This window comes from Schistocerca serialis, chromosome 10, assembly GCF_023864345.2.
Source record: "Schistocerca serialis cubense isolate TAMUIC-IGC-003099 chromosome 10, iqSchSeri2.2, whole genome shotgun sequence".
NCBI classification, from domain to species: domain Eukaryota; kingdom Metazoa; phylum Arthropoda; class Insecta; order Orthoptera; family Acrididae; genus Schistocerca; species Schistocerca serialis.
The window spans coordinates 156,158,628-156,175,116 of record NC_064647.1 but is presented as its reverse complement, the minus strand read 5'-3'; the positions used below and the strand labels follow the sequence as shown (position 1 = coordinate 156,175,116).

At 43.6% G+C, this 16,489-nt stretch overlaps 1 protein-coding gene across 1 annotated transcript in view; it reads left to right on the top strand.

Annotated features, from left to right (window-relative positions):
- The window catches only part of LOC126424624 (uncharacterized), a 343,469-nt gene that overhangs the window by 144,189 nt on the left and 182,791 nt on the right, over window positions 1-16,489 (top strand). The window contains exons 11-14 of the mRNA XM_050087361.1: window positions 3,388-3,592; window positions 8,693-8,895; window positions 15,686-16,203; window positions 16,301-16,365. Coding sequence (XP_049943318.1) covers window positions 3,388-3,592; window positions 8,693-8,895; window positions 15,686-16,203; window positions 16,301-16,365 — 991 coding nt within the window. The remainder of the gene's footprint in view (window positions 1-3,387; window positions 3,593-8,692; window positions 8,896-15,685; window positions 16,204-16,300; window positions 16,366-16,489) is intronic.

The window sequence follows — 16,489 nt, the reverse complement described above, 5'->3', positions numbered from 1 at the left end:
CGACCATAGCAGTCGCGCGGTTCCGGACTGAACGCCTAGAACCGCTCGGCCACCACGGCCGGCCCTTCAATATTTATGCTATTAGTAGTCTCAGAACAAAATAAAGTTTTAACCCTGATAAGCTACATGGTGGGTTCCTTTGCACCAAAAGGATGTGCCAGGATCAACAAACACTGTGGATTTCAGTAAATAATGCCTGCTCTCTCTTTCCCCAGCGCAACCGGTGGGAACTTGCCTATAGTGCACGTAAAATTCCATGGCTGCTAGACGCGCGCCGTCTGCTGGTGAAGCATGGGGAGAGCGGCAATGGTGGGGGGTCGCTCAGACCGCTGTAGGGGAAATTCCGAGCGCTGGAGGGTAAAGGACGCTCTAAACTGAAGCCCACTCACATTTTTTGTAAATATTAAGAGGGACCCCTCTACGGCCACACTTGCATTGCGACCATTTGTAAATTTAAGAGGAGCATTAAGAGTGTGAAATTTTGAGTAAAACCTACACATTCCTCTAGTTGCCATGATAAAATTGGCTTCTTTTGCCAAAACTCAGCGGAGTTCACACAGTCTCACTTCACTAACATGCTGTGCAGATGAAAATGTGAAATAATTCTCAAACAGTGATTTATTAAGTTTATTGAGTGAGAAACTGACGAAAAGTACGAAATAAACGTGTAATGACTTCATTTATGTCGTCCCAAAACCCATGGCATTCTCATTGCACCAGCTATCGATGGCCCTTAATAATTATATTCTTTCACCGGAAAAGTCTGTTGTTAATGGAATAACACAGTAGATAATGAAGTTATGCATAATAACCATGCGGCAAAATACTCTCCTCTTTGTGGCCCAGCATTTTCCAAAATCTCATTTCGATATCTCAAAGTTTTTATGAAGTATGAGGAACTTTGTGAATATTTCACTCTGGCTTTATCGCTGGCTCGGTGCGATTGCAAATGAATGCGCTTTCTCGAAACTGGTGACAGACTTACAAATAATTCTAAAGAAAAAATCAGTGTGCCAGCTAAATTTCATACGCAGCAACATATTGTGTAATATGCAGCAGACGCAAAATCATAACGACCCCTGTTTTTCATTGCAAACTTTTCCGAATTTAGCGCAGTGTCTTACTTCCATATAAATATCACTGAAACTATTAACATCAGCGAAATGAAGGAAACATCATAATGAACGTGACATATAAAGTTACAAGTAAAGCAAACATGAAACTTTTTACCGAATAGTCCCTGTAAAATCGTTTGAGAAAGAATGCCGGGCGAGCGCGTTGATTCTGTCATCGCCGAGTGGCCGAAAGGTGACAATCCTTGTCGGCCTCCCCTTGCGAACAAACGAATGGACTCGCCCAGCATTTTGGGCTGAAACTGGTAATTTCGCATCCGCCACCGTACCCTGCGCTACCTTTACCTCTTGTCTTGTAACGATGTCTCGTAACCGTTGTCCTGATTCATCTTGTTCTCCACTGATCGCAGGCTCCCACGTGATTCCAGTGAATAGTGCTTAAGAAAGTGGCAACTGGGAAAAAAATTCAGTGCTATTAAAAATGAAATTACGAAATACTAGGACGCCACTAGATTTTGTATTCTATTTATAGGACCAAAAATAAAGGAAAATATTCTGGAAACCACCTATTATTGTTTATGGCAGAGTTTACGTATGCTACTTATTTCTAGAGTGCTTCAAAAGTCATAATAAAAACTCCACACCATCGCAGAATTCACATGAGACTAACCCAGGCTCCCTTTAACTACTGCAATCTTCATTCATATGAACCAGCTTACTGTGTTCTATAAGGTGACAATTGTTGTACTACGAGGTGTGGCTAGAAAAAAACCGGACTAGTACTGGTGAAACAATAAAACGAATGCAATAGGGCTGATAGTCGCGTGGCCTGTCACGTGACTCTCGCTCCGCCTACTGCTGGAGTTTCATCTGCCTCCTGCACTCAGTCTGCCCGTGGCGTCTGTTTTAAGTAGTTGACGTTTTGTCTGTGCGTCGGAAAATGTTGAGTGTACAGAAAGAACAGCGTGTTAACATCAAATTTTGTTTCAAACTAGGAAAATCTGCGAGTGAAACGTTTGTAATGTTACAACAAGTGTACGGCGATGATTGTTTATCGCGAACACAAGTGTTTGAGTGGTTTAAACGATTTAAAGATGGCCGCGAAGACACCAGTGATGACACTCGCACTGGCAGACCATTGTCAGCAAAAACTGATGCAAACATTGAAAAAATTGGTAAACTTGTTCGACAAGATCGCCGTTTAACAATCAGAGCAGTGTCTGAGTTAACAGGAGTTGACAAGGAAAGTGTTAGGCAGATTCTTCATGAAAGTTTCAACATGAACAAAGTGTGTTCAAAAATGGTTCCAAAGTGTCTCACAATTGAACAGAAGGAACGCCGAAGAATGATTTGTTCTGACATCCTGGAAAACATTGAAAATGATCCCACCTTCTTACAAAATGTTATTACTTACGATGAATCGTGGTTTTTTACTTACGATCCCGAAACTAAACGCCAATCGATGCATTGGAAAACTCCTGGTTCTCCACGACAAAAAAAAGCACGAATGTCAAAATCGAAATTCAAGGCAATGATGATTGTTTTTTTTGACATCAAAGGGATTGTGCACATTGATTGGGTACCAGAGGGACAAACAGTGAATCAGCATTACTACATTAGCGTCCTGGCTACCCTACGTGAGCGAGTATGGAGAAAACGGAACGATTTGTGGAGAAAAAAGTCATGGATCCTTCACCAAGACAATGCCCCAGCTCACAGTGCGTTGTCAGTGAAGACGTTTTTGGCAAAACACAACATTCCCATCTTAGATCATCAACCCTACTCACCTGATTTGGCCCCCTGTGACTTTTTTCTTTTCCCTAAAGTCAAGTCAGCTTTGAAAGGAACTAGATTTGAAACTGTTGAAGCAGTAAAAGAAAAAGCGACGGAAGTAATGTATGGACTTACCGCAAATGATCTGCAGCATTGCTATGAACAGTGGAAAATTCGTATGGAGCGGTGTAGAGACCGAGGAGGAGAGTACATTGAAGGAGATAACATGAAATTGTAAATCATTGTAAATAAATGTTTTTTCCAGCATCAGTCCGGTTTTTTTCTAGCCGCACCTAGTATATGAAATAAAATAGTCATAAAGAGTCTTGCACAGGGTAGGCTATGGTGTGGAGCTGCGTCAGACCAGAGTTTGGACTGAAGACCACAACCGCAGGGAAATGCTATGTCAGTATGTTGTAGATAGGGCAGAAAGAAAGGTGCTTATGTGAGGTGTTTACAAGATTGTGTCCACGGTATTTAGTGCAATAGTGTGTAGAGCGTGTGCGGGATGTTTATGTGGTTGACTCGCGTTGTTTCTCAGGACATCGCGAGAATCGCAGACCCGTTCGACACATCCTTCGCAGAGAACATCGCGCCCGGCCGCGCGGAGCTGCGCCTGCTGGAGAACGAGTTGCTGGAAGAGGGACAACAAGCACAACAGCAGCCGACGCTGCGACACAGCCTCTCAGACCCGGACTTCGACCCCAGGGGGGAGGAGAAGGCAGAGGCGGGCCAGCAGCAGCCAGGTAACGTGTGCTGCCTCTCTCCCAGCGCAGCAGTTTGCAGCACAAGTGTTAATTCAGAAAATCGTAAAGGCCTATGTCAGCTGCATTCCTTGACAATGTTGGAAAGGTAAACAATTCTAGTGCCTGGGGAGAAATCACAAACGGAGTTAGTCGGTATGCTGAAGCTGCTGAACTATCACTGTCCTACCGCCGTGACTTTCTCCTCAGCAGGTATGCATGACGTTTCTCTGCAATGCCATCCTATGCCTCCTTCTTCGATTCTTCCTTTGATCGCCAGTATGGGGCGCGTCCCTCTTCTGACATCTCCTGGAGTACGCTTTCGGCACTTGCTACGCCGGCTTACCAATACGCCCTTCTAAACCGGCAGAACAGGACATGTAGTAGGAATTGTGGAAGTGGGCCAGAATGAGCGGCTGTCAGTTATACTCAAGACATAACACTTTATTCAGTTTTCCAATCGTTACAGCGCAACTTCTAAGCTTGACTATCGACAGAAAACATCTCTAATTCTAAAACAGCTGAACACCCATGAATTAAATACAACTGCTATAATTTTTTTCTTGAGACAGGAGGCTCTATGCTTTAATCTTAAATAGTATTTAAGGCCTAGCGATGTAAGACTTGACTAGTCAGATAAAGTTTTTTTAAAGAACGACTGAAGGCCGATCAATTTAAAACATAACTACGAGGGCAGTTCAATAAGTAATGCAACACATTTTTTTTCTGAAACAGGGGTTGTTTTATTCAGCATTGAAATACACCAGGTTATTCCCCAGTCTTTTAGCTACACAACACTATTTTTCAACGTAATCTCCATTCAATGCTACGGCCTTACGCCACCTTGAAATGAGGGCCTGTATGCCTGAACGGTACCATTCCACTGGTCGATGTCGGAACCAACGTCGTACTGCATCAATAACTTCTTCATCATCCGCGTAGTGCCTCCCACGGATTGCGTCCTTCATTGGGGCAAACATACGGAAATCCGACGGTGCGAGATCAGGGCTGTAGGGTGCATGAGGAAGAACAGTCCACTGAAGTTTTGTGAGCTGCTCTCGGGTGCGAAGACTTGTGTGAGGTCTTGCGTTGTCATGAAGAAGGAGAAGTTAGTTCAGATTTTTGTGCTTACGAACACGCTGAAGTCGTTTCTTCAATTTCTGAAGAGTAGCACAATGCACTTCAGAGTTGATCATTTGACCATGGGGAAGGACATCGAACAGAATAACCCCTTCAGCGTCCCAGAAGACTGTAACCGTGACTTTACCGGCTGAGGGTATGGCTTTAAACTTTTTCCTGGTAGGGGAGTGGTTGTGGCGCCACTCAATTGATTGCCGTTTTGTTTCAGGTTCGAAGTGATGAAGCCATGTTTCATCGCCTGTAACAATCTTTGACAAGAAATTGTCACCCTCAGCCACATGACGAGCAAGCAATTCCGCACAGATGGCTCTCCTTTGCTCTTAATGGTGTTCGGTTAGACAACGAGGGACCCAGCGGGAACAAACCTTTGAATATCCCAACTGGTGAACAATTGTGACAGCACTACCAACAGAGATGTCAAGTTGAGCACTGAGTTGTTTGATGGTGATCCGTCGATCATCTCGAACGAGTGTGTTCGCACGCTCCGCCATTGCAGGAGTCACAGCTGTGCACGGCCGGCCCGCACGCGGGAGATCAGACAGTCTTGCTTGACCTTGCGGCAGTGATGACACACGCTTTGCCCAACGACTCACCGTGCTTTCGTCCATTGCCAGATCACCGTAGACATTCTGCAAGCGCCTATGAATATCTGAGATGCCCTGGTTTTCCGCCAAAAGAAACTCGATCACTGCCCGTTGTTTGCAACGCACATCCGTTACAGACGCCATTTTAACAGCTCTGTCCAGCGCTGCCACCTGTCGGAAGTCAATGAAACTATACGAGACGAAGCGGGAATGTTTGAAAATATTCCACAAGAAATTTCCGATTTTTTCAACCAAAATTATGGCCGAGAAAAAGAATGTGTTGCATTACTTATTGAACTGCCCTCGTACAATAACCTTTCAATACGCAGAAGGCCCAAGCTTTATGACCAATAAGAAACCTTACTCCAAAACGGTTGAAGGCATTCGTTTTAAAAAAAAAAAAAAACAACTCTAACCAGTTTCCTAAGGCAGAAGGCCCAAACCTCGTAACCTTAAATAGAATAAATAGTATTTAAACATAAGTGATGTAAGACTTGATAAGTAAGAATCCAAAATTTTAAAGCAGCTGAAGGCCCATCATTTCAAGAACAATACAACTACGATAAATTTTCAACAGGCAGAAGGCCCACAGCTTTATCTTGAAAGAATGTAATACTTGATAAATAAGAACCTTAAAACTTAAAGCGGCTGAGGGCCCATGCTTTTAAAAAACAATACAACTACAATAAATTTTCAACAGGCAGAAAGCCCACAACTTTATGTTCCTAAAGGTAATGCTTGATAAATAAGATCCTTAAAACTTAAAACGGCTGAAGGCGTTTGGTTTTAAAAACACAATGACAAGCATAAAAATTCCAATCATCGGCTATGAGCCATTCAAAATACTCAGACGTTTCCAGGGGACTCGGTCTGCCCTTGAAATCTTAACGTTCACTTAGGTGAGACAAGAAGTCGGCCCAACTATACTCGATCCGCCGGCAACACAACCAAGAGACAGTCAGGGACCCACCAACAAGACGACTTGGCTCTCCTACTGACTGTGGAGTCGGGTGTACCTCCGTCATTGGCATCCGTGTCTTTCGATATCGGCTTCTGGCACACTCCTCAGTATTTACAGCCGCGCGCCCTGTATCAGGCCACAGAGTACATCCGGCGACACCGCCTTTTCAATTGTCCTCTGCTCAGACTCACTCAACGACATTCAACATCTATGTGCGCTGTACACTGACCAATCCTTAGTGCAGCGGGTCCAGGAAAACTCACTTGCTCACTCTTGGTGGAGCCAGTGTGATGTTTCTGTGCGTTCCTGGTCACGTCGGTCTGCCAGGAAACGAGGCTGCTGACGCTGCTGCCAAGGCTGCAGTCCTCCTACCTCAGCCCGCAAGTTCCTATATTCCCTCCAATGATCTGTGTTCCCGTCTGATAGGAAGTGGTGTCCCTTTGGCATCGCCAATGGTCCTCCCTTCATGGGAATAAGCTAAGGATTAATAAGTCTCTCCAAGGGGCTTGGACGACCTCCTATCGGCCGTGCTTCCGGGAGGAGGTCATTTTAACTAGGCTGCGTATTGAGCACTGCCTTTATAGCCATCGTCATTTGATAAGTGGCGCTACCCCACGACTTTGTTCACATTGCACTCAAGTTTTAACTGTCCACCACTTCCTGACGGAATGTCCATTTTTAAACCGTTTACGTTCCCGCTTGTGTTTACCGTCTGAGTTACAGGCCGTTTTAGTAAATGACGCACGGGATGTCGACCGCGTTTTACTATTAATCTACCGAAGCAATATGGCGAAGGCCATTTAATTTTTGGTTTTGGCCCTCCGATTCTGAAAGGTGTCTTTAGTAGCACTTTCTCCACGTCCCTGTCTTTTAGCTGTCTTCTCTTATGTCAGTTGGGATTGACGCTTAGTCGTTTTTAACTCCTCTGTTTTCGTGTTCTATAGTTTTGACGCGGGCACGTGTGACCCCATTGTTTTTGAGCCCGAAAAGAAAACAAAACAAAACAGACATAGGTAGTCCCACATGGTTCAATTGGGGGTCCACTCATATCCTCATATACAGGGTGATCGAAAATTCCCATTACAGACTTCTAGGGCTTGTAGAGGGGAGTATTTTGAATAGGAACCCATGTCCGCAAACGTCACCCAACTAGACTACAGAGCGTCAACGATACAGGCGCAGGCATTTGTAAATGTACGTATACACGGGGTGATTCCGTGATGTTACAGACTTTCTAGGATGATGGAGAACGATAGATGTATTAATTTGAAGTAAGAATCCCTGTACCGAAAACGAACGAGTCGAAAGTCATAAACGAAAACAGTTCTGATTCCTCTGACAGCTGAATACATGTACCGGTTCTTGTGTTGCGAAGAGTGTAGGGTTGTTAACTTTCAGAGGTGGTAGTATGTACAAAAACAAGTAAAAATGTCCAATAAACGTGGGATCTAAAGTGCGTACCTTAACAGCTATGAACAGTTGCTCAATAGAGGATATGTGTTTCACGTTAGTCAAGATGAACGAATGGTCATAGCTCCTCAGGTATGCGACGTTGCTGCTCCAGGCACGGAACTACCACAGTGACAAACTCTGTTTTGCGACGGTGGCGCCGTTCAGCGGAAATGAGAGACCGGCTAGCAACAGATGGTGGGTCCAATGTACTAGGTACCCTAGGGCAGATAGCGAATGCGCGGATCCCAGGTAAGCGACCTGAAGTAGGCTGGAGTTACCCAGCAATTGGCCCCCAGCTGGGAGGCGCCTGGCAGAATCTGTCGTGGACAGGTGGTGGGCATATCACAACGCTATTCAGCGCAAATGTTACCAGCCCGCCAGCAGCACCCTATTGGATTGGATTGGTTTGTTCTGGGGAAGAGACCAAACAGCGAGGTCATCGGTCTCATCGGATTAGGGAAGGAAGTCGGCGGTGCCCTTTCAAAGGAACCATCCTGGCATTTGGCTTGAGCATTTTCGAAAAATCACGGAAAACCTGAATCAGGATGGCCGGATGCGGGGTTGAATCATAGTCCTCCCGAATGTGAGTCCAGTGCAGCATCCTGTGGTGGAACCATTGTAGGAGGTCCCATAACAGCTTGCGTAACTCCCAGAAGTGAACCAATACATTACTGATTTGCTCAATTTGTGAACCATGTTCTCTTGATAAATCAACCAATTTTTCTGAAACTAATCGCTTGTCAGTCTCAACATGAACATCAAATCTACCGATTTGCAACGCTTTTGGATAATTCGTCCGTGGCGCGTCTTGCCTTTTTATCTTTGAGTGTATGAATATGATTGGCTCCTGCATGTATGATTTTCTAATGATACGCTGTGTTGTTTTTACAGCTCTGGGCTTTAAGTTTTGCCATCATTTGTGCACAGTGAGTGGGATGGACTAGAAAGGAAACGTGTTTCCCATAGGAGGAGAGCAGAGCAGTCCAGAGCCGGTGACCGCCGCAGCAGGAGCAGTTGGAAGGCGCCGCTCTGAGCTGGTAACTCCAGCACCACCTCCAGCGGACTCTGCCCTCCGCAGACGCTTCTCTGACGTCACAGGAGACCGCGGCCCCAGGGCCAGGGCTCTCCAGCCACCTGACAGCCTTCCCTTGGCTCTCTCTCCCATACAGGTCAGTGTTCAGGCCTCATAGCTCTACTGCAATCGCCGCCCAGAGGGAGCATGGGAGAGGTGAGCCAGAGGTGTGAAGTACAGATGAGAAACAGAGCGAGTAAGAGTCGAGTGTTGAGGGTTGCATGCATTAAAAATCAAGGCGCCACATTTACTTGATAGCCATACTGACTTCCTGTCTCTCTGGTGTACATTTGCGAATACGACATGAGTGAGAATGGTGACTGCGGTTGCTTCCTAGTCTTCGACTCGTTCCCAAAGTGTGCAGGAGCGTGAAGCTATGACACAGCATGGAAGTTAAGTGTCCGTCATGCAGTTCAGCTGTAGCACTGATATAGCGAAAATGGCCGTCTCTATGAATCAGGAGACCTATAACATAGCTATGCTTTGTAAGACTGGAGACTGTAAGATGAAAATGAGTTGCAAATTTGCTCCATAAGAGGAAGAGTGAAGCCCGGAAAACGTTCTTTGCTATAATCTACATTCCGGCTTGAAAACATACAAACTTCAGCCAATGCAAACGAAATGATAGTACTCTTGTTTAACAAATTTACAACAGTCTTCGGAATTTTTTATACATGCGCGCGCGCGCGCGCGCACACACACACACACACACACACACACACACACACACACACACACACACACACACACACACACACACACACACACACACATATATATATATATATATATATATATATATATATATATATATATATATATACATGTCAATCTGATGACTGATTCTGAATAATGAAAAGTGTGAAGTCATTTACATGAGTACTAAAAGAAATCTGCTAAATTTCTGTTACAGGATGAATCACACAAAGGTTCTGAATTGAACTAAATACCTGGGGGATTACATTTGCGAATAACTTAAATTGCAACGATAATATAAATAATGTGTGAAAAAGGAGATCCGAAAACCCAGATTTAGCAGCAGAACACTTAGAAAATGCGACAGGGGTACTGAAGAGACGGCCTACACGACGCTTGTCTGCCCTCATGTGGATTGTTGCTGCGCGATATGGGATCTGCGTCAGATAGAGCTGACTAAAATGCTCAATGAAGGACAGCTCCTCTTGTATTATCGCGAGGTAGGAGACAGTGTGCTACAAATATGATACGCGGACTGGGATGGCAACACCAAAACAAAAGCGTTTTTCATCGAGGCAAGGTCGTCTCACAGAATTTCGATCACCAACTTGCTCCCCCGAATGCGAAAATATTTTGTTAGCGCCCGTGTACATAGGTATAAATGATCACCGCAATTCGGACATGCCCGAAAGAACAGATACCATCGGTGACCATACAACGCTCTAGAATGAAATGATAATTAAAGACTCTGCGCTGTCGACGGGCGTTGATATATATCAACGGATACGGTTGAAAATCAGTGCTCGAACCCGGGATCTCCTGCTTACATGGCAGACGTTCTATTCATCGGAGCCACCGAGGGCACAGAGGATAGTGCGACTGCAGGGACTTATCCCTTGCATTTCAAACAGTTTGAAGGTGGTTCGATGAATCTTCCGCCAGACATTTAATTTATTGTGAATTGCAGATATAATTATCGTCATGTCCAGCTTTTGCGTACGTATCGGCACTGTCTCCACTATTCAGTTGTAAAACACGTGTCTCGCTCTCCTTTCTACACTCGTGTAGTCCACTTGTAGCCGTCGTCAGACTGAAGCGACTAGTTTCAGAGACTCACGAATGGAGTATGTAACGTCTTCCAGCCAACTTTAAACGTAATTCAAAGCTTTCCTAAAGTATTCTCGCTTATGTGCTCAACATCAAATATTTAAAACATTATCTCATTTGTAAAGTAATCACAAGTTTGAATGTGTTGTACACAAAACGGAGTTGGACAGTTTAATCGGGAATTTGCTCGTCAACAACAATACAAAGCAGGCAGGTCGCAGCTAGTTGCGAGTAAGTAGAGGTATTTCAGTGTATTCTTGAAGTTTTCCACGCAAAGTTAAAATTTCAAGAACTGGGTACACACACGTCTTAAAACCAAACAGTGAGCACAGCTGGGTTGTTCTCCTAATCGCATAGCGTTTTGTTAGCAGAAAATCCACAACTAAGCTGCATGGTGAGACTGAAAATATCCGCATCAGTTGTGACTTCATTTGTTGTAAACACGATCGGTTTCGGAAAAATTACATTCTCAACTTGAGGTTTACAAATTTACTGAAATAAGAGAGGAAATACAGTATAAGTCCGTGTGGTATACATGGAACTGGAAGAAAAGTATTTTCGGTTTCCTTATTGTTGTTCATTCTTTTAGATTAGAATTGTACTGAATATTGTTATTGAAAGCAAACTGGTAATAGTACTAACCTTTCCCCTCCCTCTTTTTTTTCTTTCATTTCCATCTTTATTCCATTCACTGCTCATCATTTCCAGCCAATGATAGTAATGTCTTATATAACAGTCTTTTACGAATATTGTTTTATCCACCACGAATCACCATATGTATCTTTTTCTAATCTCTTTGTTATGCATATATTTTCACCAAACTATTATATTTGTACTCATATGACATTAGTACTAGTAGTTTACTGCAAATGTAGCATTTTTAATACTTCATTATGGCACTATAGATTTACTATCTTTTTTGTTTTCACCTTCTTTTCAGTTTTAGTTCTAACTACTTGTGAGCATTCGGACTAGTCTGCTGTCATACTTCTTCATTTCCCTCTCATGCGATTTGCTGTATCTTCTTTCTCAGCACTCATACCGGTTGTTAGTTAACCTTTCACGCCACGCTAGCCTCTCACACAACTCTGCACCACATTTCATGTAAGCCTGTTCCACAGTGCATTCCAGTGCCTATGGCATGCAGCCATCTCGCAGCTGACTACGTGGGTTCCTCTTTCTACTGGACGGTTGTAAGTCTTTCAACTTTTGTTCGGGTTTTCACTCACATAGTATGTGGCCACGTACAAATGAGTTTCCTTTCTATTTACTATCAAAAACAGTCCTGATCACAATTTATTTATTACGGTCACCGGTTTCGACCACTACTGTGGTCATATTTAGACCAACAAGTCTTATACAAAGCTTTAATTAGAGGGTCACATACATTAAAGAAAGTGCATAAAGTTATAGAGCTATAAAACGATGAATTACCAATGAACCTCCTTCTGCTGGAGAATCACTACTGGAGTAAACCAGTGCACGTCTTACTACATATAATGGAGGCTCCGCCAACTTCTGACGGAATGATATCATTAGTAACCAATGGATTATAGGTCGAACAACAATGTAAAATTTCTTAGTTAAAACAACGTTGTCAAGAAAGAAAAATAAACACACACTAAACTTAGTTTATTTAACAACTATTTTCAATGAAGTAGCATTAAATATATTTAAACATGTAAGACAAATGAGCTTCATTTTGCCAGTACATGGGTTGCCATCTGAATGCCTATTAGTGAACCATTTGGAACCACTGTTTGCCATGGTGAAGCTGGACGCCGTTTCAGAGATGTGGCAGCAGGCTTCTTTCCACTGAAGTTGTTGTAAGGCCGATAGCCAGACTAGTGGTTGCAATGGTGAGGATAAACGCCAGTGCAAAGATGTGGCAGCAGGCTTCTTTCTAACGAAGGTGTTGCGAAAGTGGAATGGCAAAGACTGTCACGTCAGACGATGTACTATTGAGCAGCAACATGTCTTTATTGAAACGGTTTTCAATGAGTAGGCTGCAATAATCTCTAGCTGACAAGCATGGTACATGCTGCACAGATACTATTTACTGGTGTAATAAGAGACTTTCATTTACATAGATTACATAATAATTCTTACAGATCAATACTAAGAGGAAAAAAAAATAATAAAATCAGGAGGGCACAGTATTTGTGCATATTTATGAAATATTGTCAATGAAGTTCGTATGTAGATTCCATTCTTTTTATGTGACAATTTTTAAAAAAGGCATTGCTATTTCTTATGTTGCATGCCAGTCTTATAAACAATAAAAATAATGAAAATGAAAGGAATTTAGAATTGTAATATTATGAGCTGTAGTGTAAATTAGCAATATGCAGTCTAAAAGCATATAAGGAAACATTCTAAAAACGCACAGTCTGGCATAAAATAATGTTTGGTGACATAAAATTACAAAGTAAAAGATGAAATATTTCCTAAAGGTAGCAGCATTAGAAAATTGTAGCGAAATGCAGGAAGATCTGCAGCGGATAGGCACTTGGTGCAGGGAGTGGCAACTGACCCTTAACATAGACAAATGTAATGTATTGCGAATACATAGAAAGAAGGATCCTTTATTGTATGATTATATGATAGCGGAACAAACACTGGTAGCAGTTACTTCTGTAAAATATCTGGGAGTATGCGTGCGGAACGATTTGAAGTGGAATGATCATATAAAATTAATTGTTGGTAATGCGGGTACCAGGTTGAGATTCATTGGGAGAGTGCTTAGAAAATGTAGTCCATCAACAAAGGAGGTGGCTTACAAAACACTCGTTCGACCTATACTTGAGTATTGCTCAGCAGTGTGGGATCCGTACCAGATCGGTCTGACGGAGGAGATAGAGAAGATCCAAAGAAGAGCGGCGCGTTTCGTCACAGGGTTATTTGGTAACCGTGATAGCGTTACGGAGATGTTTAATAAACTCAAGTGGCAGACTCTGCAAGAGAGGCGCTCTGCATCGCGGTGTAGCTTGCTCGCCAGGTTTCGAGAGGGTACGTTTCTGGATGAGGTATCGAATATATTGCTTCCCCCTACTTATACCTCCCGAGGAGATCACGAATGTAAAATTAGAGAGATCAGAGCGCGCACGGAGGCTTTCAGACAGTCGTTCTTCCCGCGACTGGAACAGGAAAGGGAGGTAATGACAGTGGCAGGTAAAGTGCCCTCCGCCACACACCGTTGGGTGGCTTGCGGAGTATCAATGTAGATGTAGATGTAGAATAATTTTAAAAACGACGGACAGAAGAGTGAACATTCTAAAGCAGATCATCGAAAAGCTCAAAGAAATGTTTGTCTTTGAAGTTGTTCGTTTAAAACAGATAACGGATTACTTTTGTGAAGTGAATAGATTTCAATTTCTTCTCAAGTATTTAGCAGTAGTCCTTTTGGAACAGTATGTAATATTTTCAAATGGTTCGAAATGCAACCCTCAGAATGATTGTATCCATTAAGATGTTGGCCGGCCGGTGTGGCCGTGCGGTTCTAGGCGCTTCAGTCTGGAGCCGCGTGACCGCTACGGTCGCAGGTTCGAATCCTGCCTCCGGCATGGATGTGTGTGATGTCCTTGGTTAGTTAGGTTTAAGTAGTTCTAAGTTCTAGGGGACTGATGACCACAGATGTTAAGTCCCATAGTGCTCAGAGGCATTTGAACCATTAAGATGTTGAACGAATATTGATTTGGTAAGAACAGTATCAGTAGTATGTTCCTTAAAACGTGTTAGAAAGTTACGGCCAGGTTAGCCAATATACTGTTTCTCACAGTCATTACATAGTATTTTGCACTGGCGTTTATCCTCATCATGGCAACCACTACTTTGCCTATCGACTTTACACCAACTTCAGTGGAAAGAAGCCTGGTGCCTCATCTTTGGAACGGCGTCCAGCTTCACCATGGCAACCAGTGGTTCAAAATGGTTCACTAACAGGCCTTCAGAGGGCAACCCATGTACTGGCAAAATGAAGTTTCTTTATCCTACATGTTTAAATATTTTTAACGCTTCCTAATTGACAATAGCTGTTAAATAAGCTTAGTGTGTGTTTATTTTTCTTTCTTGACAACGTTGTTTTAACTAAGAAATTTTACATTGTTGTTCGACCTATAACCCATTGGTTAGTAATGATCTCATTCCGTCAGAAGTGGGTGGAGACTCATTATATATAGTAAGACGTGCACTGGTTTACCCCAGTAGTGATTCTCCAGCAGGAGGAGGTTCTTACTCATTGGTAATTCATCGTTTTATAGCTTTATAACTTTGTATATTTTCTTTAATGTGTGTAGCCCTCTAAAGCTTTGCATACGACTTGTAGGTCTGAAGGTGACCACAGTAGTGGTCGAAACCGGTGACCGTAATAAATAAATTGTGATCAAGACTGTTTTTGATAGTAAATAGAAAGGAAACTCATTTGTACGTGGCCACATACTATGTGAGTGAAAACCCGAACAAAAGTTGAAAGACTTACAACCGTCCAGTAGAAAGAGGAACCCACGTAGTCAGCTGCGAGATGGCTGCATGCCATAGGCACTGGAATGCACTGTGGAACAGGCTGACTTGAAGTGTGGAGCAGAGTTGTGTGAGCGGCTAGCGTGGCGTGAAAGGTAAACTAACAACCGGTATGAGTGCTGAGAAAGAAGAGACAGCAAATCGCATGAGAGGGAAATGAAGAAGTATGACAGCAGACTAGTCCGAATGCTCACAAGCAGTTAAAACTAAAACTGAAAACTGTATTCACTCTTTTCCAAACCGACTGACCAGCTCGTACATTCCTAATTATGTTTGAAAGTGAATTACCATCGCTAGTTACTTTTTTACAATTCCATATACACTACACTGACTTACATTTTATTTCCTCCCTTGTTTCAGTAAATATGTACGCTTGAAGATGGTATTATAATTTTTCCGAAACTGTCAGTGTTTATCATTAAAAAGTCACAACTGGAGTGGATATTTTCAGTCTGATTATTCTCGTAATTATGTAGTTAGGAACAAAATATTTGGAATAGTTTCGATATTTTTGTACATTATTATTATTATTATTATTATTATTATTTGTGTTTGTACCAAAACAGGGATCGCGGCCAGACCTCTTGCTCGTTGAGGAAGAGGACGCAGCAGCAACAGCGAAGCCACTGACGCCAATATCCAGAGGAGGACAACCAGCACTCCCAGTGTCAGACGACCCGTTCGACACTTCAGCAGTCGCTGGCAACTTGCTGCCAGGGAAGGCCGAGCTCAAGGTGCTCGAGAGCGAGCTCATCGGCGGGCCTCTGAAGCGCAGCTACACCGACCCCGACTTCGACCCCAGGGCCAGTGATCCAGAGGAGGACGCGGACCGGCCCGAGCAGTCCCAGGAGGCTCACCCAGACCAGCGACCCGCCACACCCGACAGGCCCGACCTGCTGAACCTGCCACCTGCCGAGTCCCAGCTCGCCCACAAGCCGCTCACGCCGACAGACTCCCTCCCAGAATCCGCCGCGCCACCCGTCGACGGCTGCGACGTTGACGACCCCTTCGACACCTCAATAGTCGACGGTCTGGTGGCCCCGGGCCGCGCCGAGCTCAGAGCGCTGGAATCTGAACTCATCGGGTAGTGACAAGTGGTCCGTCTGAAGCACCCAACCCTCCCAGTACTTGCAAATCCCTCTGCACTCACCCATTCTACTCCGTTTTACCAAATTGAACAGTCATTGTCAAAATTCACCTCCCATAGATTACGGTGCTATACCTACGCAACAGGATAATCAGCAGAGTAAGAAAATTAAACATTGGAAACAGTAGAATGGTGTAAAAACAAAACTTTGGTCCCAAATTTTGTTGCTAAACAATAGGCTCTGTGTGATTGCTACTAGCAGTGTACAACAACGTTTTCTGAT